At 39.6% G+C, this 25,745-nt stretch overlaps 1 protein-coding gene across 1 annotated transcript; it reads left to right on the forward strand.

Annotated features, from left to right (window-relative positions):
- Positions 1-969: 969 nt before the first annotated feature.
- On the forward strand, positions 970-24,395 carry LOC124146293 (sodium-coupled monocarboxylate transporter 1-like). The gene is made up of 16 exons (XM_046516529.2): positions 970-4,637; positions 5,287-5,355; positions 8,111-8,162; positions 10,466-10,533; positions 10,858-10,938; positions 12,032-12,102; positions 12,247-12,384; positions 12,649-12,784; positions 12,975-13,063; positions 13,196-13,308; positions 17,590-17,663; positions 17,935-18,021; positions 19,004-19,209; positions 19,660-19,760; positions 19,891-19,970; positions 23,722-24,395. Exons 1-12 carry the CDS (start codon positions 4,302-4,304, stop codon positions 17,938-17,940), a joined length of 1,233 nt encoding a protein of 410 aa, XP_046372485.2. The 5' UTR covers positions 970-4,301; the 3' UTR covers positions 17,941-18,021; positions 19,004-19,209; positions 19,660-19,760; positions 19,891-19,970; positions 23,722-24,395.
- Positions 24,396-25,745: the final 1,350 nt, after the last annotated feature.

Consider the following 25,745-nt stretch of genomic DNA (forward strand, 5'->3'; position numbering starts at 1 on the left):
ATTAAAATAATTTAAGAATGGAGTTTACAGTATCAAACTCAAAGTGGTGACCAAAATACCAATCATGAAAAAACATTGCATGTTAAAACGTTTATGACCAAACACCTACCTGGATGGACATTTGACCTCATAGACTTAAACCAGTTTGTTTACATTATGTTAAGGATGCATATGATTAAATTCGACAACGTAAAACATGTTTTATCTACAATAGTTTAACCAAAAACAGTTGTATATATATCAAAAAAGACAAAAATGGCGAGATTGATAACCATTCCGGGTATATGAATACAAACTGGCGTGGCATGAATCAGGTGATCGGTAAATTTATGCACATAACTTGACATATGTACAATGTCAGTAGCCAATAAACGGAGAGTAGGATCAAAACAATGTTCATAGGACCTATCAATTAGGGCAAAAGGCGAAAAGAACTGCAACTGTCAGACTGCAATGAACCGGAAGAAATATGTCCGGGAGAAGGTGGTCAGTTACCACCAGATTCAAACATTAGTGTTCTCTGAAAACGGGGAAACACAGTTGGAAAAATGCTGGTTAGAAATGAAACGAGCGAGCCTGCACGTTTGCTGTTTTATTCCTTTTCAAAGAGTCGTTTGGACAATGAATATGCATGAATGTCGCTAAAAGTAGTGCGCCTCGGTGAAAAAATTATATAAATAAACCACTGAAAACCAGCGATGACACCATGTGGCTGAACCGTACAACAAAAAGGGACATATTTCTTAAAATATGTGTCATCAGGTAGAGGTTGAATTGCTGAAATGTCCTTTTAACACACATAACCTTTGTTTCCTTGCAACGTGACACTTGCAAGAAGCTTTTTATATGAAAAAGAATTAGAAAATAATATTCCAAGGTATGAATATAATTGTAACACATTCTATCTGTGTGTCACGACAAAACCATTTTTCTTATCTTGACAAAATGCCACCAATAAAAGTATTTTTTTTTTTTCTAAATTAACCGACACATTGCAATTAGGAAATTAGGACAAAGGCTATCTAAAGTGTCAATCTGTTTCTGAAGACCAATAATTGTAGATGAGTAAGTGCCACATCGTCATCAAACAAAAGCAGAAAAAATGAATGATATCTGGATGAAGCCGAACACCATATCCACATGTAGATTCTATTTCATCAGCAAGTTCCTTAATAAAGATTCAGAACAATAGTGGGCCCAACACGCATCCTTGTCTTAGGCCCAGCAGGCATTGTAAAGGGTCTGGCAAAATGTTGTTAGCTCTGACACATTCTTTGACACAATTGTTAATGAATTTAAGGCAATTAACATTTTGAAAGGAACGCCTCTACATTGTAGAACAATAAATCAAACGCCTTATTAAAATCAACAAAGGTCACATAAAGCTTGCCGCGTCTCTTTGACAAGAATCTCTGTATAATAGCGTGCAAAATAAAATTATAGTCTGTGGTGTTCGGAATCCTGCTTGCGATTCAGATATTCTATCATATGCCAAATGTTAATCGTTTGTTTAATATAGCTATAATATTATCAAAATCGCTAAAAACACTCAACAGCTTAAATCCTCTATAGTTATAAGGCAATTAGTATCAGCAATACCATCATCCGATCCAGCAGATTTTGATGATTTTAATTTCATAATACATTGATATATTTCAGCTTGTGTAGTTGGTACATCTAAAATGTCGGGTTGATAGACACCTGTACTTGTACATCGCGAGAGACGCGCATGCAGTTATCTCGGCGTGGCCGGTGGCGTTTGACTGAAATGAGCATGTTACAGGCAGATGTGATCAGTCTCACCTCGATTCGATATTGAATGCACAACAAGATACAAACAAAGAAGATGAAGCAATGACATAGACCACCACGCTTGCTCCCGAAAGCCTATAAATGTGGAGTCAATGATATCGGCATCTTTCCGTCTGTCATTCAATGTATTCACATTAAAAGATGTACATCGATCTAAAAGATATACATATATATAGAAGATGATGTCCATATGTATTAGTTGATTTGTCAAAAGCGACGTAGGTTCAGTCTGTCAGATAGAAAGTCATAAAAACCTAAAAGTGATGCTATATATATAAGTCCTAGTCCGTGCGTTGAAATCACCACCCATCATAACAATAACATCTCCAGTAAAGTGCAGGACATCTTGCAATGTGTCTTGGAGTATGTGAATGCCACTTTTTACCAGCTTATTTTTCTACCACGTGTATCCTTCTTGATTCACGACGTACATTTCAATAATACATCTTTTCGGAGATTAAAAACTGACTTTATGTAGCACCAAGAAAGCTGCATTTTCCCCAAAGCAAGTCTTTTTTTATTTCACACAGAGAACGACACAACGAAAGATTCGCCCATGGTTGGCTGTTCTAACTGAATTAACACAATATGTAATGTAATCACTGAAGATATCATTGTCAATGTCACATTATTATTAGCAGTAGCACCGCTTTGAATCCTCTTTTGTTCAAATGATATCATGCAGACAAACGTGACGTAACCTGTCTGCATTTGTATGGAAAACATGTATATGCATAACACTAAATTCACTCATCTTTCCGATGCAACATCATTTAAATGCCTTCAGTGATTAAACATTTGCATTACAGTTCAATATAAAAGTAAATCTATCACGTGAGAGGTCCTTGCATTTCAAATGACCATACGTCATTTTCCATACGACTGTTTTTCCTGCTTTCTCTGAATTCCTCATCTTAAAAAATCGAAATGTGATATGATGACACGAGTATCATGCTACCATGATAAGGCCATTAATCCTTTTGAACACAGCGATTCCCCAGCTAATACGTGTAAAAATAAAAAATGCTTTTGCGTCCGACAATATTAACATTCTATCAATCGTGGCTACTGGAACATGAAAATCATAAAAGGATTTCTGTACTGACAACAGGTGTTTGTATTTGAAATGATTAATACACAGATGGGCCACATATTTCCCAAATCTTCAAACAAAAAAATGACATACCAATGAGTACACACTGTGCACCTATATATGTTCAAAAGGTTTTTATATATAATTTGATTAGGGTCTAAATTTGAGCTCTCCTCGCAACATTATTGCATTTATCGTATACATGTCCCCAAAGAGGAATATTTACCCGTGATGTACCCACTAGCATGTAATACTAGCCTATAAAATAATCGAAGAACCAAGTATGGCTCGTTAATTGCTTATTTTAAGAATTGAACTCAAGACGATAGTTTTCCTTGCACAAAAACAAATGACAAGAGACTGACGAAAACATGCATGTTTAAGATGCACCACGTTCTAATTTTAAATGAGATTGCAGTTTAAACGGAGAATTTCATACATATAAAATAATTAGTAATTTGATTCTGTTCAATCAATCTCCTTCGTGTGTCTAACCAGTGGAGGGTTGACGTACACATGCCCAACATACTCCGATCAGCTTGCCGAGACATTTGATACATCCTCGTTTCACAGTTGACACAGCCTGTCTTTCCTTTAGCAGGCCCCAATGCACTTTAGGTATATTTGTAGTGCTTGATAAGTCATTATCTGATATGAATGCAGATATATTATACCCGTCCAAATTTTATGACAAACAATCAGATAGAATGGTTTAAACCTTTCAGGAAATAAAATCTAAGATCCATTGCAAAACTGTAGGAACGACCCTTGCATTTGAGGAGTTGACTTAAAAGCTCGAACTGGTAATTTGTCTGATTACTGGAGTAAAAATATTGCTGTTGAAATAAAGCTTGACAGATTATTGTCTGTTATCTACAAACATTTTCTCTCGTTATAAATCATTACACATTCACAGCAGAGAAGAATCAAAACAATTTCCTCTGGACAGGTCATTGCTACATTTTAGCTCACCTCGCAAGATCTAAGAACACACACCTGGTAGAGAAACATTATTGCACTTTATCTAGAATGCTAATTTGTCTCTAACTCTGTAGGACCAATTTCTCCTTTTTCGTCTGCAAGACATTTTTGTCCATTGGAATACTCAGTCACTCTGTTATTCCTTACGCAGTTGAGTCTTATGATTGGGTTCACTGTCAACTTACGAAGCGGGAGATATCTCTGATCATGGCTGAATCATTTTTTTCCCAATTTGCCACTGATATGAACTGAAGCATCGAAAGTATCTGTTTCTGTTGGTATTAAACATAGCTAATTTTTCAGGCCACTGACAATCCAGTCACTGATATAAGTCATTCATATTAAAGAATTATCATTAGAGCCTCTACTTTATCTCAATATACATTTAGGTTAGAAACATTTGCTCCCCGCCTCAATGGAGTCTCATACATTTGGAAAGTGGGACTACACAGTGTTTGGTGTCATGGTGGCCGTCTCGGTGAGTATTGGCATATATCAAGCCATAGTCGGCAGACATGGTAAACTGGAGGAATACCTTCTGGCTGGACGCTCAATGACCTTCTTCCCCGTAGCGTTGTCGTTGATGGCGACGTTCACGTCGTCGATTACCATGCTTGGAGCGTCAGCAGAGGCGTACAGCCACGGCATCATGTGGAGTCTCAGTGAGATAGCCTTCTCCGTGGGAAACCTTCTGGAATTATACCTGTTGTTGCCCCTTCTGAAGAGACTCAATATCTCTAGCCCGTTCCAGGTAACACTTGAAACATTTTTTTGTCGCTAAAAAAATATGAAGACGTTACGTTCTTGTAGTTGATGTGAGCCATTATTTCGCTGTCCCTTCTGAATGAGCATTTAAAAGAAGTAAATCCGAAGCAACTGTAGATCATAATGCAAAAAGTATAGAGAAATAAAAGTATAGAGAAATAGAAGTCAGAGAAATCACTAGAATCTGTGGATTCGGGAATAACAATCAACAGATTCTCTTGATTAATGTTCTGTTTTATACCGTTACCTTTTCGTGGGAAGTACACTTATGTACATTTGACATATCCAACATGACCAATGTTACTCCGTTCGTCGTAGTTTCATTGATCTGTCTTCTTTGGCCATTAGTGGCCGTTACATACGATTATGACACGCACCTATGGTCTCCTTGTGGTGCAGTTGTGATATTACAAACTAAAATCCACATTCCTAATCATAAGTACTTATGAGCTTAAATTATCGATATTCAAGATAACTAAAATAGATCATTGTTGTAGAAATGATTGCTATCGCTCTTTCATCATGTTCATTGATATTTCGCTGACTAAGTATGCATAAATTGTAAGAAGCCTTTAATGATCAGAGTTTATTGTCATTCATATAAAACGATTTTTGTTTTATAAATTGTTTTTCAGTTCCTTGAAGGCCGCTTCAAATCCCGAGCTCTGCGCATCACAGTGACTTTGCTGGCGTGTGTTGAGAACGTAAGACTCCATTATACAGACAGTGAAATAGTCGATGCCTACCACACGAAAAAAATGATCATATCACTCAGGACTGGGGCAAAGTTATGGGCATGATGATAATAGTAACTGACATATAGTTATTGTTTCGGTGATTTAATAATAATAATAATAATAATTGTTATTATTATTTACAGATTAAAATAAAAAATGTCCTTCCATTACAGTTGGTAAATAAACTAGTGTCCAAAAGAAACGATACCACCTGTTTGCATCGACATAAAAGAAAAACTAAACAATGCAGAAGTTTAGGATTGGTGTTTTGCTTTTGAGAAATCCTTTCACAACATCTGTACAAAAAAATCATTTCAATAAAATCTGTACAACCAATATGACAAGCCTTTAAAAATGGGTGGGGTCGAAAAATGAACATTTTGTTAGAGCACTGATCACAGAAACAACGGGAAATGTCACACCACACGTCTCAAAGTCAAGTCAGTAGCGGGTACGTCCACCGTGAGCATCAATACATGCCAGAACACGCCTACGGACTGATGACGTCAAACGTCTGATGACGTTGGGAGTGATGCGTTGCCATTCCCCGAGGAGACATCGTTCCAAGTCCTGGACGTTGACTGGAGGCACACGGCGACGTCGGATTTGCCGATCGAGGTGGTCCCATAAGTGCTCGATGGGATTCATGTCCGGTGAACATGCGGGCCATGGCAAAACCTGTACGTTGGCGTTGGCAAGGAAGTTCTGTGTCAATCTTGCTGTGTGTGGCCTTGCATTGTCATGTTGGAAAAGGAGTCCACGAGGCTGTTGCTGAATAAAGGGCACCACAACAGGCCGTAGGATGTCATCAAGATAACGCTGTGCATTCAGGTTTCCACGAATTACGACAAGCATCGTTTTGACGTCACCCCATATGCCACCCCAAACCATTAACCCTCCACCTCCAAACGGCCGGACCTGTTGGATACAGTTAGGCGCCAAACGTTCACCAAATCATCGGTATACAAGCTGCCGTCCATCGTTTCTGAAGATGAGGAATCTGCTCTCATCAGAGAACATAACACGTGCCCAGTCCCGCCGTTGCCAACGTCGAACTCGCCTGGCCCAGATCAGTCTGTTGTTCCGGTGTCGAGGCGTCAGGAGCGGTCCGCGTTAGGGATGACGTGGCCGGATACCATACTGTCGTAGTCTCCTGTAGACGGTCTCTCGACTGATCCTGTGTCCCAGTGCTGTAGCCGCCGTGGACGTCGCTGTTATGGTGCGGTTCCTCAAGTGTAATACCCGGATGTAACGATCTTCACGGGGCGTGGTTACTCGTGGTCTTCCATTCCTGGGCCTGTCTGACGTCTGACCTGTCTGACGTAACCGCTGCATCAACCTGGTGATAGTGATGCGTGCGCAGCCCAACCTTCTGGCGACGTCGACGTGTGACGCTCCTTGTTGGACCATTTCAACGGCTCTCTCTCTCTCGATGGCTGTCAAACGTGGCATATCTTGTGTTCTTTTTGTTGCTGTGATATCAACGTGTCTGATCTTTATACAGTTTTTCTGCACGTGCAGAACATGCTAGAGAGGGAAATGTCACTTTCACAAAATTTACGTTTTTTCCCGGAAGTGATCACGTGTTCCCGGTATTTTTTATCGACTATGCTGTGTTTGGGATGTGCAATACGAATTGGCATGTTTTCATACTTGACAATTCACTTAGTAAAAAACAATTTTGAAAATAAGTTGGTATCTTTTCTTTTGGACACTAGTTTATAAGCGATTGAGGGAAGAGCGAGGCTTCTTGGATCTATTGTCTGATTTCTTCTTTTGTCCGATCAACACCCAAAGCATACAAAACGGACGGGTACAGCTTAAGTGTTTGTGGTTTTGACCGTGTTGAGAGCGTTCAGATGATCTTAAGTCTCCATTTGTACTCTCCCCGAATATTTTGCTTGATATGGGCAATCTAGAGTTTGTCCCTAACCTGCATCCCGAAGTACATATAGGCTTGACTTTCAATGAGAGACTATAACTCCCCCCCCCCAAGTAAACTGACTGATCATCCCTCTTCTACCTTGCCATGTGTCAGATGAACAATGTTGCATTTGTTGAGTTCAATGGCCATGCCAATATCATTAGAAAAGGACAAGGTGAATCTGCTGTTTAGAGTGGATTCTCCTTTGGAATGAAGTTCAAGGTCATCCATGTAAAGTAGGTGATTAAGGGGTGTTGGAGATCTGTGCTGAGGCGGTCCAGGATGATTACCTTCCTCTTTTCAAAGCAAAAAGCATAACAGATTTAGTGACAAACAGAAAAGCAAAGGAGTTAAAGAATCACCCTAAATATTCCACTTCTAATAGATATTGGGTTCTGAAGTGACCATTGGCCCGTGCGGATGCATCTCAATTTGAGTTGACCAGCAATTCATTAACGGCTTGAGTAAAAGAAGCAGCTGCTTGGGGAGGTCTGTATTCGTGAGGTACAGATTCGTGGGGTACATATACTTTTGCTGTAGTCTATCATACACATTACGGTGGTGAGGTTAAGCCTATTTAAGGATCATTTACTGAACCAGCAATTGATCGACATCCCTTTCCCTCTCATTTCTGTCTGTGCAAATTGTGAATCAAGGAGATGTTTTCATGAGTATGTATTCAAAGTTGTATTCATTCATTTCAGAATTTGATATATTTTATTGAATTCTATATACAACATGGATATTCTTTCCCGTTAGAATATATTTAGTCCCTCATTGCCGTTTTTACATTTTCAGCTTTTCTATTTGAGCATCATCCTGTTTGGACAAGGCATCGCATTGCAGGCTGGTAATGACCTCATCTGTGTCATGCATGAACCTCACCTCAACCGCAACAATGTTGAGCAAACCTGTATATTTTGCTACACCTGTACCGTCCCTGATTGACAGTTGCACCACACGTGTACCATCTTGAAGTGTACCACATCTGTAAGATCCTTGCGTCAAAACCGTACAGCACATGTACCACACGTACTGCTCCTAACACCTTTTCCATGCGGATTCAAAGTTGTACCTCAGTAACTGCGTGTCATAGATACAGGTCATAACTGAAGGTGATGTTGTGTCATCAATCTCGACGATGTGATTGATATAGGCCACCATTTCATTGCTGCTGTGTTAAACCACAGACCTATAAACTTAACCATACCACATATATTATCTATGTGCACTTCACCTGAATCCACCCTGGATGACGCGTGTAACACCACTGACACACCTACTCCAAACTCCAGAGAATAATCAGTCTACCATGAAGTTTCTTGGAGAACTTTACCAGGCCTTTTTATGTTAAAACCTTTATTGAAAACTTTATAAAAACACACTTAATCAACATCAAAAAGTTAACGTTATCGTTTGGAATAACAAGCACAAATGTAACACATTTTATGTTACAATATAGTTTTAGTGTTCCTCCAGTGACAGGCTTCTCTATGACCTGGTCGTTCTTAGTCACATCGTGAGGTGAGGTGAGGTGAGGCGAGGCGAGGCGAGGCGAGGCGAGGCGAGGCGAGGAGTTGAGATAGATGAGATGAGATGAGATGAGATGAGATGAGATGAGTTGAGATGATGAGTTGAGATAGATTAGATGAGTTGAGATGATGAGTTGAGATAGATGAGATGAGATAGATAAGATGAGAAGAGACGAGTTGAGATAGATGAGATGAAATGAGATGAGATGGATGAGATGAGTTGAGATAGATGAGATGAGATGAGATAGATGAGATGAGATGAGATAGATGAGATGAGATGAGATAGATGAGATGAGATGAGATTAGATGAGTTGAGATGATGAGTTGAGATAGATGAGATGAGATAGATAAGATGAGAAGAGACGAGTTATGATAGATGAGATGAGATGAGATGAGATAAATGAGATGAGATAGATGAGATGAGATGAGATGAGATAGATGAGATGAGATAGATGAGATGAGATGAGATAGATGAGATGAGTTGAGATGATGAGTTGAGATAGATGAGTTGAGATAGATGAGATGAGATGAGATAGATAAGATGAGAAGAGACGAGTTGAGATAGATGAGATGAGATGAGATGAGATAGATGAGATGAGTTGAGGTAGATGAGATGAGATGAGTTGAGATGTTGAGATGATGAGATGATGAGATGAGATAAGTGAGATGAGTTGAGATAGATGAGATGAGATTTGTTGAGATGATGAGATGAGATTAGATGAGATGAGGTGATGAGTTGAGATGATGAGATGAGATAGATGAGATGAGTTGAGATAGATGAGATGAGATTAGTTGAGATGATGAGATGACATAGATGAGATGAAATGAGTTGAGATGATGAGATGAGATAGATGAGATGAGATGAGATTAGATGAGATGAGGTGATGAGTTGAGATGATGAGATGAGTAGAGTTGAGATAGAGGAGATGAGTTGAGATGAGAAGGGTTGAGATGAGATAAATGAGATAAAATGAGACGAGTTGGGATAGATGAGATGAGATGAGTTGAGATGATGAGATAAGATAGATGAGATGAGATGAGTTGAGATGATGAGTTGAGATGATGAGTTGAGATGATGAGTTGAGATGATGAGACGAGATAGATGAGACGCGATGAGTTGAGATGATAAGATGAGTTGAGATGATGAGATGAGATGAGTTGAGATAGATGAGATGAGATGAGATGAGTTGAGATAGATGAGATGAGATGATGACATGAGATGAGTTGAGATAGATGAGATGAGATTAGTTGAGATGATGAGATGAGATAGATGAAATGAGATGAGTTGAGATGATGAGATGAGATAGATGAGATGAGATTAGATGAGATGAGATAAGATAGATGAGATGAGATGATGAGATGAATTGATGTGAGGTGAGGTGAAATGATGAGATGAGATGAGATGAGATGAGGTGAGGTGAGGTGAGGTGAGGTGAGGTGAGGTGAGATGAGTTGTGGTGAGATGAGATGAGGGTCTACCCTGAAGTTTCTTGGAGAACTTCACCAGACCTTTAATGTTAAAACCTTGATTGAAAAACACACTAAATCATCAAACGTTTACGTTATCTTTTCGAATTACCAGCACATTTTATGTTACAATATATTTGTTGTGTTTTTCCAGTGACCGGCTTCTCTATGACCTGGTCGATCGTAGTCACATCATCAGCAGCTGTTCTCTATACTACGATTGTGAGTGATCACACTTTCTTTGAAACCGGATATAGTTAATAAAAATAACAATACTTCATGTTGTGAATACCAAATGCTTTACCAACATTTGATATATCCGATGGAATGTCATTGGCTTGATTGATTTTGCCGATTAGAGATATTTTTTGCAAAGCTTGACCAAATGTGTCATTCTAATTCGAGAGCGTGTTATTCACAATACTTAGAGGTCACAGGCACCTCGTGTACAATTAATTGAATATCAATAAGATGTTAAACATGCATACCTCCTGATTATGTCACAAAGACATGCCTTGTTAAGTTATCCGAACGATTGCTGCACAGGGTGGTCTCAAAGCTGTGATTTGGACGGATGTCCTCCAGTATATACTAATGTATATCGGAATGCTAGCCATGATTATCAAGGTGAGGAATATTGCACAGTACTGATCTATTTCTAAGACCTACATCCATTGGTGTTTGACAGTCGATAGTGTTGTTACCGATCCGACCCCATTGATTTAGATTTTTTTGGTTGGATTCAGTTGGATTGAAATGTAGTTTCTGACAATATTTTCTTTCAGAAGAGTAAGTGAAAATTTGGCGAAAATGTCAATACCGTTTGCTTTTACAGTTTTAAGTTCGGTTGTTTCGATTTATAATTTTCTTTCATCAATTGTAAGTCTAAATGTCCAGTTGCTGATTTCCATGTTTTGTGCTATGAAGCCTCTTCCGATTTTGTTTGTTTGTTTGTTGTTTAACAGCAACATTCTAGCTATATGATCTGTAAATAATCAAGTCTGGATCAGACAATCCAGTGCTTGACATCATGGACATCGATCCACGCAATTCGAATACGATGACATGCATCAACCAAGTCAGCGAACCTGACCAGCCGATCCCGTTATTCACCTCTTACGACAAGCATAGTCGCCTTTTACAACATGCATAGGTTGCTGAAGACCTATTCTACCCCGGATCTTCACGGGTCTTCCAACAAATATTTACACAGTCCATTTACGTGTGAAGATCTGGATTAGAGTTGGTCTTAAGCATTCCATAGTTGTCGAGAGATGCGACTAACGGGATCGGGTGGTCAGGCCCGCTGACTCTGTTGATATATGATTGTCTGGATTGTCTGGTCCAGACTCGATTATTTACAGACCGCCGTCGTATTGCTGGAATATTGCTGAGTGGGGCGTCAAACAACAAACAAACACAATAAACCGAGTCGTTTTTCTGAAAGGTATTTTTCTGATGGCATGTGATGGCAGACAATAAATGATAAACAATATAATTAAAGACAATAAACTTGCTGTGTCATGTCATGGGTATTCATTATATTGAATACACTCAATATCTCACAAAAAATAGAAAAGGAGGTAATTCTTTGAAGTAAATGTAGGTAAAAGTGTCTAAGGAAGTTGCATACAAGATGCTGTAATCTAGAGAAATTATTCTTAGTATTTCAAATAAGATAGGATTTGCAATTAATCACTGATCTGTAACATGATGACAGGGGACAATTGACAGTGGAGGAATCCAGGAAATCTGGACCAGGGTAATGGATGGAGGGAGACTGACATTCATGTGAGTACACATTACTTGAGAGAGTTGTTCAGGAGAGAGCTAGTCAGTTGTATAACTTCGTTTGTTTTACAGCAGCTTGGGGTTATATAGATATATTAGATGGTACATTCTTTTTTCATCTCGAGATATCTCACTTGTCTTTAGATTTGACCTTGACCCGACTATCCGCCATACTGTATGGAACGTGGGCGTTGCCAGGGTGTTCTGTGGATTTGGTTGGCTCTTTAAACCTGCATATCTTCAGCGCATAACATCGACAAAGTCACTCACTCAGGCTAGAAGGCAAGATTGAAAGTTTATTCACATCTTCAAACAGTACAATATAGATGTTATTTTAAAGGTAATATATGGCTGATATGAAACATCCTGTTGAAATTACTATTTGAGAGTCATCAGGGGAAGAAATAATCGAATCCTTATTTTACTACAGGTTGTGTTTTGCTTATTCTTTAGAACAGTTACCTTCAATCCTTTACTGGCCATTACAAAACTTTGCAATAGTGCTAATGTGTGTGTGAAGCAGAATAAAGAAGGAATGTTTTTCAGGGCGATGTTACTTGGACTGTTCTGCTCACCTGCGTTTGGAGTCATTTCAGTCATCAGCGGTCTTCTGGCATATGGTTACTATGACAACAAGAGATGTGATCCTATGGCATCCAATCAGATCAGCAATCTTGATCAGGTACAATAACACATTAGTGATATATACTCGTACGTCTTTTTGTGCATTGTTTTGTATTCCCTGACAGTTAAAGCAAACATAAATTAATGACCAACTTGTAGTGTGACGAGTCAATTCTTGTACGTTGTGACGGTATTAATGTGACATAAGAATTTTATTGGATCCCATTTCACTTCTATTCACTCTCAAGGTATTACCCTTCATGATGCTCGACATTTTCCGGAACTTGCCAGGAATGCCAGGACTGTTTCTCTCAGCACTCTTCAGTGCATCTCTCAGGTGAGTTCGGCCTCAACTTATGCCTACCCGTAAAGTAAATCTATTGATAATGTTGAAGTATACATGTATATGAAATACGTCAACTGGATATTTGGACTGTAATTAAATGATTCCATACTGATTTGATTACAGCTCATTATCATCAGGTGTATCTGCTCTCGCGAACATAACATGGGAGGACTTTATCAAGCCCCGTGCTCCTCAAATGTCAGACGTTCGGCAATTGTTTATCGCAAAGATAGCAGGTAAAACAAGATAACGTGGCTTGTGTTATTTGACTTGCATTGCCTACCTATTTTGCTAGATATTGCCAAGGTATATCAGCAGTAAATGGTACTGGTATATTGTATCTGCTCACGTGTTATAATATTTAATATTACCATCGTGTTACAGCTTAATAGGCATAATAATAGAAACACGTGTGTCATAACACTTGCATGGAATGTGATTGGTTAATACGCCAATTTTGACTTTTTTGGTTCTACCTTTTATTGATCACAAATGTAAACAAAACCAGATGCAATCTAATGTAGGTCTATTCATTTAAACCATACTGTGTACATAATTGTGCATTACCGTGACGTTTCATATCAAGTTTATGTCCCGACTGGAATAATGTTTGCTTGATGAGATAAGCACGTGTGGGGAGATTAAATTATGAACAGTCTTGAATGACAAAATAAATTAATTCTATTTGTCGCTAGTTCCTATACTAACATCTAGTCTCTGAAATGAACACATCTTACATAAAAAACAGTTGTTCAGTTATCTTAATAAAAATATAATAAAAAGGAGCCCAGGGACTCTCTTCATTTTCAGATACTGATACTGCAGTGATCTAGACTTGCCAAACATTATAGACTTGAATGGGCTGTATTTGATATATATTTGTATCAGGGTCTGTAAGACAGACTAGCTAGTTCCTTTCGCCTTCAAAATCTAAAATATTGTGTAGTAACGTAAACGTTAAAGGTAACTCACCAATACTGATGAGGTTATGAACATTTAAAGTATGAAATCTAGTCAGACATGATGAGCTGACAACGTGGCTGTTTCCCTCCCAGTGCCTGACACACAGAACATAAAATGCCGAGTGCACCCTGATCCATTTTCCGGGGTAATTATGAGCTTTGAGCATGACATCAAGCATAGAAAAAGCACCATACAAATGGACTATTATGCCGACTGAAATAAACAATAGCAGGATACAGGGTTCGTTTGATCCTGGCACCGTCAAGCTGGTAAGGCTCGTCATCAGCTCAGGGCCCCTTGTCCCCTCTACACGCAGCCCAGAAAGCGCTGCCTAGTCGAACCCACCAAGACCTTTTCGGAGAATGATGACTACCCCAAAAAGCAGGATTCTGCATTACCCAGATTGTCAGAAGGGCTGTCTTCATGGCAGCAAACCCGGTTACTCTCTCAATGTCAGTCAACAGATTGGGAGGTACCAAACCTAAGGCACCGAGAACAATGGCGAGTACTTAGTACTTGGGATGCAAGCGTGACATTTCGTAGGCGAGGTACATTTGCCATGTTTTTCCTCAATCTTGTCAATCACATTAGTATCAAAAGGGACAGAGAACTCAATGACATATACTCAACAACAAAACTTACTTTGACACCAATATTTTAGTGTTTTTTTCAAACAAGTAAAGTTTGGTTTTCAATATTGTAATACATGTATGGAATCAAGTCACAAAAACGAAACTGCTACAGAAAAGCATCCATTCCATGCAAAAGTTGACTTTTATGCAAGCCCCATGCATTTCACTACCCAAGAATGGGTATAAAAAACATGTGCGTTAACGGGATTCCATATGCATTGTTTAGCATCGTGCTGACAACAACCACTCAGAAAAACAACAAAAATACGCAATTATTCAACAATACGAAATGCCACGCCTGTCCGAAAATGAGCGTCTGCGAGCCATTGGTATGCTTGAAGCGTAACCAATAATTGACATAACAACTGGATTCGAACAACACACCTGCAAAATCGATTCCAGCCAGCAACAGTGACTGCAAGGAGCAACCCTGGCCTTCGACGAATATCTTCACAAACCGTACGTCGTCGCCTCAGATGTGCAGGGATTGTCGCTAGAGGACCCACCAGACGTCCCATTTTGACAGGAAACCACCGTCAAGCACGTCTACAGTGGTGCAGACAGCGTCTACGCTGGACGGCCATGCTGTGGGGACAAGTTCTGTTCACTGACGAGTCTCGTTTTCACCTCAGCCACAGGGATGGACGGATTCGAGTGTACCGACGTCGAGGTGAACGTTACGTCAATCATTGTGTCATGGAAGAAGATCGGTTCGGGGGCGGCAGCGTTATGGTATTGGGTGGGATTACAGCAAGAAATATCAATGGACAGCGCTACCGCGACGAGATCATCGGCCCTGTTGTTCTAACGTTTTTGCGTCGTCAAGGCCGGTTCGCTTCCCTGATCTTTCACCAATTGAGCACATGTGGAATGAGATGGATCGGCGCCTTCGACGTCAACCACGTGTTCCGCAGACACTCCAGGAACTTCGAAATATGCTCCAGCAGATATGGACAGATATCCCACAGGACTTTGTGCGACACCTGGTCCATTCCATGAGACAAAGATGTGTATCTTGCATCGCAACCAGAGGTGGACACACACGCTATTGATTTGTAAATTGACATTTTGGCATGTTCATGATTTTTTTATGAAATCACGCATTTTCTGATGTCAGTATGGAAAATTAAACCATTTGAACACTTACTTTTATCTGTTGCAAACCGAAATTGTTTCAGATTTGGTAAAAAACATAACTTTGCATTAAATCTTATATAATGTCACAGGAACTTTTGTTGTTCAGTATATATATATATATATGGATTGATTGATTTCTGTGTCAAAACCACAAGTATGGCGAAGACGGTAATAAAAGCCACTCCATAGGGTCACTTAAGATACTGTGTTCGTCTAAAAGCTGGGCATGTGTTGAACAGTCTCATTAAATTCAATGCATTTTATATCTTCATTTCATATTGACATTTGATGCTAAGTCACGCATTGATGCGTGGTTTCGAGAGGGAAGTGACTGGTCCTGAGCAGCAAACAGAAAGCCTTCTGTTTCACTTTTCAGGCCAGCCGATTCATCCAAATGAAGGATTCTTCATTTCTTAGCACCCTGCACAGAAACTCGATGCAGTGGTCGTTCAAATTACCTCTCTTTGAGTCGGGGCTGATGTATTATGGCGCTTCGCATGGTTGACAGTCATTTGAGTCTTGGTATGCTTCACAAAAGGATCATCAGACAAATAAATGTGTGCAAAAGTGCACAATGCAATTCTATATAATTCTAAGAGCCTTCACGTTAATCTAACCACGCCATCCCATCATAATTGGTAAATATAAGCGTTTGAGGGAAGAGCGAGGGTTGTGGTATCTATTGTCTGACATGATTCTTCGCCTGAAGGTGTCAATACCGTGAATTTCGGGAATCTGTGCTGAGGCGGTTCAGGATAATAACCTTCCTCTTTGCTAAGTCTCTTCCGATAGAAATGGGTTCTTAAGTCACCACCTGCCCCTGTGAATAATCTCATATTGAGATGACCAGCTTTTCATTAAAGACTTGAGTAAAACAAGCAGCCGCTCAGGGATGTCAATACATTCCATTGACTTCAAAATCCGTTCGTGAGGTACAGAATCATGAGCTTCTCTGCATTCTATCCAACACATAGGGAGGTTATGGTGGGAGGTCTTATCCTCTTCAAGGATAATGTTTTGAACCAGCAATTGATCCTTACAACTCCAACATCCCTTCCTGGCTCAAACCGAATGTTTTCCTTTTGCATACTTTGTATTCATACACATTTTGATCTCATTATAAGGTGAAAATGGCGTAAGTTTGTTAATAATTCGTTTTAAAGCATCATTGTTGATAAAAAATGATACAAAACTCGTTCCCATTGCAAATCATTTTTATGTCCCACCCTATTATCAGCCAAAAATCCGGTAACAACAGTTGACGTGGCTTAATTGTTGTTAGTTTTATGGAAACAAAAATGAAATGTTTGATTGGCCATAGAATCACTTGCCATTTATATTGAGTGAGTATGGTTTTTCACCGCTTCTGGCATTATTCCGCCACTATCACGGCAGGGACACCAGAAATGGGCTTCACAAATTGAATCCATGTCGGGAATCAAACCCGGGTCTTCGGCGTAACGAGCCACTAAACACTAGGCTACCCCACTGCACTTTGCCATTTATATATTTTCCTATATAATATGTAGATATAGAGAATACGGACAATATCGTATTGCCTTAAATATATACATACCAATACTGTTTAAGAAATCGTTCTCACTGCCGCGGGATGTTACACGCAAGTTCAGCTGATATACAGCGAATGTCAGGCCGTGTATATTTCTGCACCATTTATTAGAATTGGGAGACCATGAGGGTTTGTTGTCACACACTCAACAAGAACGCACCCTTCCCAACGTTTACATGGTCTGCACAATGTCTTCATTATTCTTTCTCCTTCAGTATTGACATGGGGAGTTCTGGTCTGTTGTCTGGCCCTGCTTGTCTCCCACTTGGGATCAACGTCCATCCTTCAGGTGCTTTCTTCCTTGTGTTCAAAAGCAAAATATAACTTCGTGCTGCTAATACGTATTTGACATTTCGTGTTTTTTTCGAGTGATTTTCCATATTTTGCCCGTGCTCGGGAATTTCACAAAAGTAGTAAACATGTCACTTCGCATCACCTGGACTGTCCTCTCACCAGCCGTCAAGCAAGGATGTAACAGAAACGTATTGCTGTAAGCAGAGTTAAGCATACCACACTGATTAATGACTCGTGGAGTGCTAATAAGTGCCTCTTTGTTTCAGATTTAGTACAGTGCCTCCTCAGTGACCGCTGGACCAGTAAGCGGCCTGTTCTACCTTGGGGCTCTCTTCCCCTTTGTCAATACAAGAGTATGTCAAGATTGCAGATATATTTTTCCATACATAAGTGTAGAGTACAATGGAGGAAATAGTCTCATATAATAAAACATTCAACTGAACAATTAACTAATATTTTTATAACATTATTCCTACAAATGATAACACTATTCATGTCAATAATTAATCTTTGACAGTGTGGATGTTAACCTCTTTATAGACGTTTCGGAAATGTTATTACGCAGGTATTAATTATTACAAAGTATCTCAAATCGGATAAAGTTAAAAGTAAATGTTGCTCGATGGTAATCATTGGTATACACACTGTTGTTTATTATTACATATTTTCAGTTGATTCCATTTTACAACATGAGGAATGTAACAATATAAGAAGACTGTCATGTGTGTTTTTGTAATGTGTGGTCTATTATGGGCTGTTTTAAGATGAAGGATGTGAACTTTTATGTGGAGGACTGTGTAAGCTTAGCTGATTGAGTGAGCGAGTATGGTTTTACGCCGCTTTTAGCAATATACCAGCAATATCACGGCGGGGGACACCAGAAATGGGCTTCACACATTGTACCAATGTCGGGAATTGAACTTTGGTCTTCGGCGTGATGAGCGAACGCTTTAACCACTAAGTCTACCCCACCATGCCATATTTATTTGAGTGACATTTAGTCAGTGTGATGAACAAGGCTAAAAGATTATTCAATTATTCTTTATTTCAACTGAGGCGACATTTTGATAAAGATTCTAACACCATTGATGGCTTCTATGAGTTTTCTGATCTTGTAGTTCAGTTCATGGCCGTGTCCATGGCCTCTCTATGGGATCTCCCCTCTTCCCTATCATCACAGAGATCTTCATGACTGACTTTAGGAGAAAATTATTATGCAACCTAACAATCTATCAACCTTATAAAGGAACACGCAAAATAAGCTTAAACTATTTTTGCAATGAGATAATGAGATGTTTCAATTTATGCCTGTTTCATACCATCGTCTCTCCACAGAGTGCAATTCTTGCACTGCTTACTGGGCTCAGCTTCCTGACGTGGCTGGTGGTTGGTGCCAGTGTTTCCCAGGGGGTGAGGCAGACGCCCCCTCTCCCCCCTGCTCCAATAGATCACTGCCCAAGTGGTCATCCATCATATTCAATGACTAACATCACCTTGATGAGCCCGAACTCAACAAATCACAATCTTCAGCAATTTACAGGGTAACGTATGGATCTTTCTATGATCAATGTCAGACCTCAGTTTCTTACTCCATTAAACACCATTTTCAAACTTATGTTTTATTCAATCATTTTTCGATATGCTCTTTTATAGTTCCAATCGCCACCTTCCAATTTCTGTGGTGCCGCTTGGTCATGTGTACAACGCACATGTCACAAGAGCGATGAAGTAAAGCAACGTTGCTTGTTGATAGCAGTTGGATGGTTTTTCGACAGCTCGACTATTGAGAGTAGGTAATGTGACCTTCTAGCGCCTCACCGGCACCTGTGGTTGTATACTCCCTGGTGAGCTGAGAATGAAAATCGTGTGCACAGTAATCCATTAACTGGGGTCGTAATAATGCAGTGCCATATGAATGGAATCTGGCGAATAATAAATGAACTTATTGCTATATTATTATAAACCAAACTTTCATTTCTACCTTTATGTAGGTCAGGCCTGGATGCCTTCTACAGCCTCTCCTACACTCTGTACCAGTGTTTTGGATTCCTCATCGTGCTCGTGGTGGGGGTTGCTCTCAGTCTGGCCACAGGTAAATGACAATTAAACGACATAATATATATCCTTTAGAGGCATTTTATGACAATGTTGTGACAATGTAGACACAGTTGACTCATGATATTTGCTTCATAAAGATACTTACATCTATGTTAATCCTGCAGGTGGAAATATGGATGGTGTTAACCCTCTCTATGTGAGAAAGTACCTTGGGAGTAGAGAACCGGAAGAGGAATATGTTGTGGTCTGTATCAGCTGCTGTAGATACAGCTTCATAAAATGCCTTCACATAAACACATTATAAAATAAAGTAACCCTTCATATTAGATTCCAGCATGTTATATAATTTTGACATGGAACATAATATTTTAACAATTCAAAATTGATATATTGACAATCATTTTAAAAAGTTATGATACTTTATGATGTTTCACCGAGGAACACTTGCAAATAAAAGCGACAAGACCCTTTCCATAGTCATAAGAAATCTTTGCCAAAATCGATTGTACAATTCCGCCTATATATATATATGAGTATGTGTTTATGAATCACTATCAAATGATGATGATACCAACTGTAATTTCGATAAGGTGAGTGTACCCTGCCCCATCGGTTGCATCCGACACAAACACATGCAAAGGAATGTCAAATTTTCACCCGAAAAAACAACAACACGGAAAGATATGATACAAGTCAAAAAAGGATATCACTTTTTACACTGACGTATTAAATTTGGAAAACTTGTACAACATCTTTTGAACGACCTAAGACATCCTCATGTTGGTAATACTTTGACCATACAGAGGATGCATAAACTGACGAATGCTTAAGTAATGCACAAATGCCACTTTAAAAAAGGTTTCTTAATGAATTATATGATATTTCTGTCAATCTTTGTCAGTAAACTAAATAATATTTTCATAGCGAAAACATTCATGGAAAAATCCAGAAATTAACCTGTCGGTCAATCTTTTGTTCATTTTAGTCAAACGCTAAGATAGGTCAATGGAAATTCACTAAGTGTATATCAGGTGACCAGTGAGTGTTGCACTAAAAGGAGTATATACAAGAGAAAGTCGTTCCGCAGATGGTTATTGACAGACCTGTGGTTTTGATGGGAATGTATTAAATTTCTTGTTGAATGATCACCGGGGTGACGTTAACATCGGTTGAAATAAATACTGTGTGACAGCGAATGACAACATAAGGTAATTTTTTTGGGAGAAAGGCCAAGTTGTTGATGGACGAGGCGGCCACCACACATAAAGGGAGATAACTCCCGTGGTGTTAGTATAGTGAAGCTTGACAAAAGTTAAGGCTATGCTGGAGATGGTTTTGCTCGATGATATGAATAGCACCAAAACCACGCCACCAGGGCTACTAGGCTGCTCTCATCCACAACATATGTTGGTCTCCCCTCCTTGGAATTATTTATATACTTCCTTCATTGCTGTGTCTCAACTTGCATAACATTCCTTATGAAGATGGTATGCGTGCTTGCACCTATAAATTGTCTCTGAGTTACACACTGTCAGCATGCGGATCAACGTGGTCGTGCCTTACCACTGGACGTTTTGAGTTCTTTCACGCGATTGACAATCTGACGATTTAGCTTCTTCCTTGCTCTTTCGTGTGGTGGCAGAGGGGGACATCGCTTTCTCGTGGTTAAGCAATATCCCCTCTTCATCACTATAGGGGCCGCATGTGATATCTGCTGCAATTGGTATGGGATGTCGAACTTTTCTCACTATTTACTTAAAACATAATTTAACTGTACAGACGTATGCCGTTTTATAGTGCTAGCTCACTGAGATACCATGCCGCAGTTTAACATGAATGCCCCACTCAGACACAGTATACTGACTCCGAGCCGACCAGTCCTTGTTTAGCCCCTTAATGCCGAGCGCCAGACAGGGTAACAACAAGTACCATCTTTTAACGTCTTTTGGTATGACGCGGCCGGGGATCGAACCCCGGACCTTCCGCTCTCCGGGCGGACGCTCTACCACTAGACCACGGAGGCGGTCACGGTGAGTGAGTGAGTGAGAATGGTTTCAAATCGCTTTTAACAATAATCCAGTAATATCACGGGGAACACCAGAAATGGGCTTCACACATTGTACCCATGTGGGGAATCGAACTGGGTCTTCGGCTTGACAAGCGAACGTTTTCACCACTAGGCTACCCCACTGCCCCCATCGGTGTGGCGTTACCACAGTTGATATGTGTACTTGTGTAAACTACACATATGGAGAGACATAATAATTAGTGTGGCCACACAGTTAAATGAGTGAGTGAGTGAGTTAATGCTTTACGTCACATCGGCAATATTTCAGCCATATCGTGACGAGCCACACAGTTAAAGTTCATAACAATATGAAATGCATTACTACATATATTTGATCAGCTATCATTGTAATATTTATATATATCTTAAGTATAGTTTTGTGAAAATTGTGTGTTGTGTGTGTGTGTGTGTGTGTGTGTGTGTGTGTGTGTGTGTGTGTGTGTGTGTGTGTGTTTGTGTGTGTGTCCGACTCATTGTCTGTGTAAAAATGTAGTAGATAACTACATAACTCACATCAGAACGCACAACTGTTAACCTTACAGTTTAAATGGAAATAGAGAATTGTAGTATTACCATCGCTTGGGTGAGGACTTCCACTTTGATGACATCTACTCCGCAAACAGAATAAACATTGATATAAGATTTTAGGAAAACTCTTTTGTTTTTTAGGAAGTACGCACTTCTCAGCGCTAATGAGCGGTGTTATTTGCTATTTGTTTTGATAACTTGGCCTGGGGCGGGGGATCCCATAAAACTCCTAAATAGGGCCATAAATCAATCAAATTCCTTTTTTTACGCGGAAATACATTGATTGTTATAAAAAAACACCTATGTCTGTACTGTTAAATTATGTTTAATTAGATAGTGAGAAAATTTCAACATTCCGTCCATATGTACATATCATAAACATATGTACATATCATATAGATATGTACATATCATATACAAACTGGAAAAATCTCAGCTCTCTTTTATGATTAAAACCAACATCAGCCTCCGCCCACTGAGGTCAGGTTTAACAATTCATTTATGTTGTTTTTCGGTTATACTTTTTATCGTAAAGAAACATATAACACATGCGACCCATATAGTGGCCAAGGGGGAATATTGCTATACCGCGAGAAAGCGATAGAGCGAGAAAGCGATGTTCCCTCTTGGCCATCATAGTTTCGACCTTGCACACGTTGTTGGCCCCTCACCATAGCCTACGTTGAATCACGCAGTGCCATGCCAGTGTGGAGTGAGGGAGGCGAAAACGACTTCATACTAGGTCCCTCAAAATGTTGTCATACAGCAGGTTCCAACTTTGACACACAAGTCGTTGGCGCCAAGGCGTATGGTAAGCCTCCCTGGGTGCTGCTTGTTGGTGCTCTCGAGAAGATTGTTGAGACCTGGTCGGTAGTTGCACCAATGACAAATCTGTCAATGCTAAATATCTGTAACCTTTCACTCACATCTTTGAAGCAAGAATGTTAGAATCGAATGTAATGCTGATAGAATGAGGATTGCTAGGCCTAACCAATAAACAGCGAGACGTTGCATTTGCAAGACACAGTGTTGAGTGTAGTATGGACGACAGATGTATGTATGTATGACAGATCGGTCTTGGAATACCGCGGGTGAATAACAGCTTGTCGCCCAGTATCAGATATAGCGTTTAAAGCTCGATCGCTGTCTTGCTGCATGGAATACGAAACTATTTCACTCCCCCGAAAGAATCCAAAGAATGTGAGAAGTGAGGAGATTTGACGAAGTGAGGATTTGTTGAGTCACAAGCGCGTGGCGGTTGGCGGAGTCAGAATGTTAAACATAGCCAGAATAAATATTATAAGTAGGAAAATTGGTGTTAGCGTGTAATATGTAATAATGAACGTACGCACGAACACCATATCCTGTTCTCAGTTGGTTATCATGTTTTATTTTACAGACTGAAGGAACCAAGATGCGCGAGCGTGACTCTACAGACAGGCAACTGTCAGAGGCTCCCGTCAAACACTGAGCTTGCAATCACCTTCTAAATCTCCATAGCTACATTGGATGTGGAAATTGGTTCCTGATACGAAGTCAGTTGAGATCATGTATGACATTGATGTCATATGTGACTTCTGCTTCTGCGTGCAGTCATTCTTCTCAGGATCATCAACAACTTCGGAAATCTCTCCCGTCAATTTTATCGTGTCGGCCATTTTGACGTCTTGTACTTGATGTAAATGTATTACGACACGCTGTCATTGTGACTGACTTACTGAGGTAGTTCTTAACAGACCTGTCTCATCTAATAAGGATGTTACTTGAGTACATTTGTTCTAAAGAAACTACAAAAGTTGTCCCTGTTGAGCATACATAAGCTCATGTCACCTTACGTTTTGAGGAACTATTTTATTCCGCGATACAGCTGGTTGTTGTATGGATGTCAATGTAAACATTAAGTCACACGTACTAAATATAATTGTGTATAAATCAAGGTCTACGTCATTTGAGGTAAAACTAGTGATATAAAGAATTATAAGAATTGACTTTCACTTTGTGTGAGTTCATTGGAATATGAACCTTCATAGAGTGAGGGCCAAACTGTATGAACGTCGGAGCTTGCGACAGTTTGGCCCTCACTCTATAAAGGTTCATACTCCAATGAACTCATACAAAGTGAAAGTCAATTCCTCAATAATTTCATACTTTAAAGTTAACACTGTTTCTTTCATGCTGATTGGCTGAATGGGTAGTCACGTGATCTGCTATTTTGAGTTCACACACCTGTGAACGGACAGCAAAGTTCACACGATGTGAACAACTTTTTGTGAATTGATCGTGTGAATTTTTGCCGGAACTACTTTCCGGGGTTTCCCCGAACTCTCAATCGGTGTTTACAATCAACTCGTTTCTCTATTTTATTTTTCCTTTTTAATACCTACATTTATCGGCATTAAAATTAATTAAGTATTTTTGTCTGGTCTTGTAACATTTTATCTGACTTCAAAATAAATAAATGCTTTGGTACTGGTGTTTGTTGTCGTCTGCTACATGAAACAAAATGGATTGTCCTTACGGTGATTTTGATATGGAATGGCTATCTGTGAATACTAGTAACGCAAGTGAAGAAACTGAAATCTGCAAAACTACTGAGTTGAACGAAATCGATTTATTGAGCGATATTGACCTTGATGCATTGTTTTCGGAAATGACTCAGGAATCTAGCATCAAGACAATTGTGACTGGCAACAATGCCGACACAGAGATCAAAGCGACTGCTAGTGATCAACCCCAACCTAAAACCCGATTTACTATTGTTTCGGAAGAAAACCTCCAAGATTTAGAGAAACAGAGGCACAGCAAATCAACAATGATAAACACTAAATGGGCTTTGAAAATGTTAAATGGTAAGCCAAATAAAATTACTTAATCTAGTGTTAAACAAATAAGACATTCAAAAGTAAAGAATAAAACTTAAATTTACTATAAATAGTGAAAAGAGCTTGCCTTCCTGTTTTACAGATTGGTCATCGGAGACGAGAAAAATATCCGTAGACTGGATTACTATTCCGGTTTCTGAGTTGGCCGTCCTTCTCCGTGCATTCTATGCCGAGACGCGGCGGCACATGAGGAAGGATGGTAAGGGTCCAGTGTCCGATGGGTACCATAGAATCACGATGAAGAATATGAGAGCTGCCCTCAACAGATCTGTTGGGTCGCCACATGGACATAGTAATGGACAAAGAATTCCAACGTGCCAATGACCTCAATGGAAAATTAAAATCCAGTGTCCGTGAAGGTCAGTCTATGCCAACACAACATAAGCCAATTATTGACAATGGCGATATGACAAAAAAATCAAGATGATATGTCACACGAGAGTCCACTCTGTGTTCTGTATAAAGCTTTCATTTTGTTTCACGTGGCCTAGAATTTCCCTCTCAGTTGAGACCTGGTTCTTTTGAATTTCATTTTGATGAC

This window comes from Haliotis rufescens, unplaced genomic scaffold, assembly GCF_023055435.1.
Source record: "Haliotis rufescens isolate VD_foot unplaced genomic scaffold, xgHalRufe1.0.p SCAF_2, whole genome shotgun sequence".
NCBI lineage: Eukaryota > Metazoa > Mollusca > Gastropoda > Lepetellida > Haliotidae > Haliotis > Haliotis rufescens.

Bases quoted from the DNA above. Each gene is read 5' to 3' on its own strand.
- LOC124146293 (XM_046516529.2), top strand. From the start codon at position 4,302: ATGGAGTCTCATACATTTGGAAAGTGGGACTACACAGTGTTTGGTGTC. The intron at 5,356-8,110 runs GTAAGACTCCAT...TTACATTTTCAG, and splicing joins TGCTGGCGTGTGTTGAGAAC to CTTTTCTATTTGAGCATCAT. The intron at 12,103-12,246 runs GTGAGTACACAT...ACTTGTCTTTAG, and splicing joins GGAGGGAGACTGACATTCAT to ATTTGACCTTGACCCGACTA.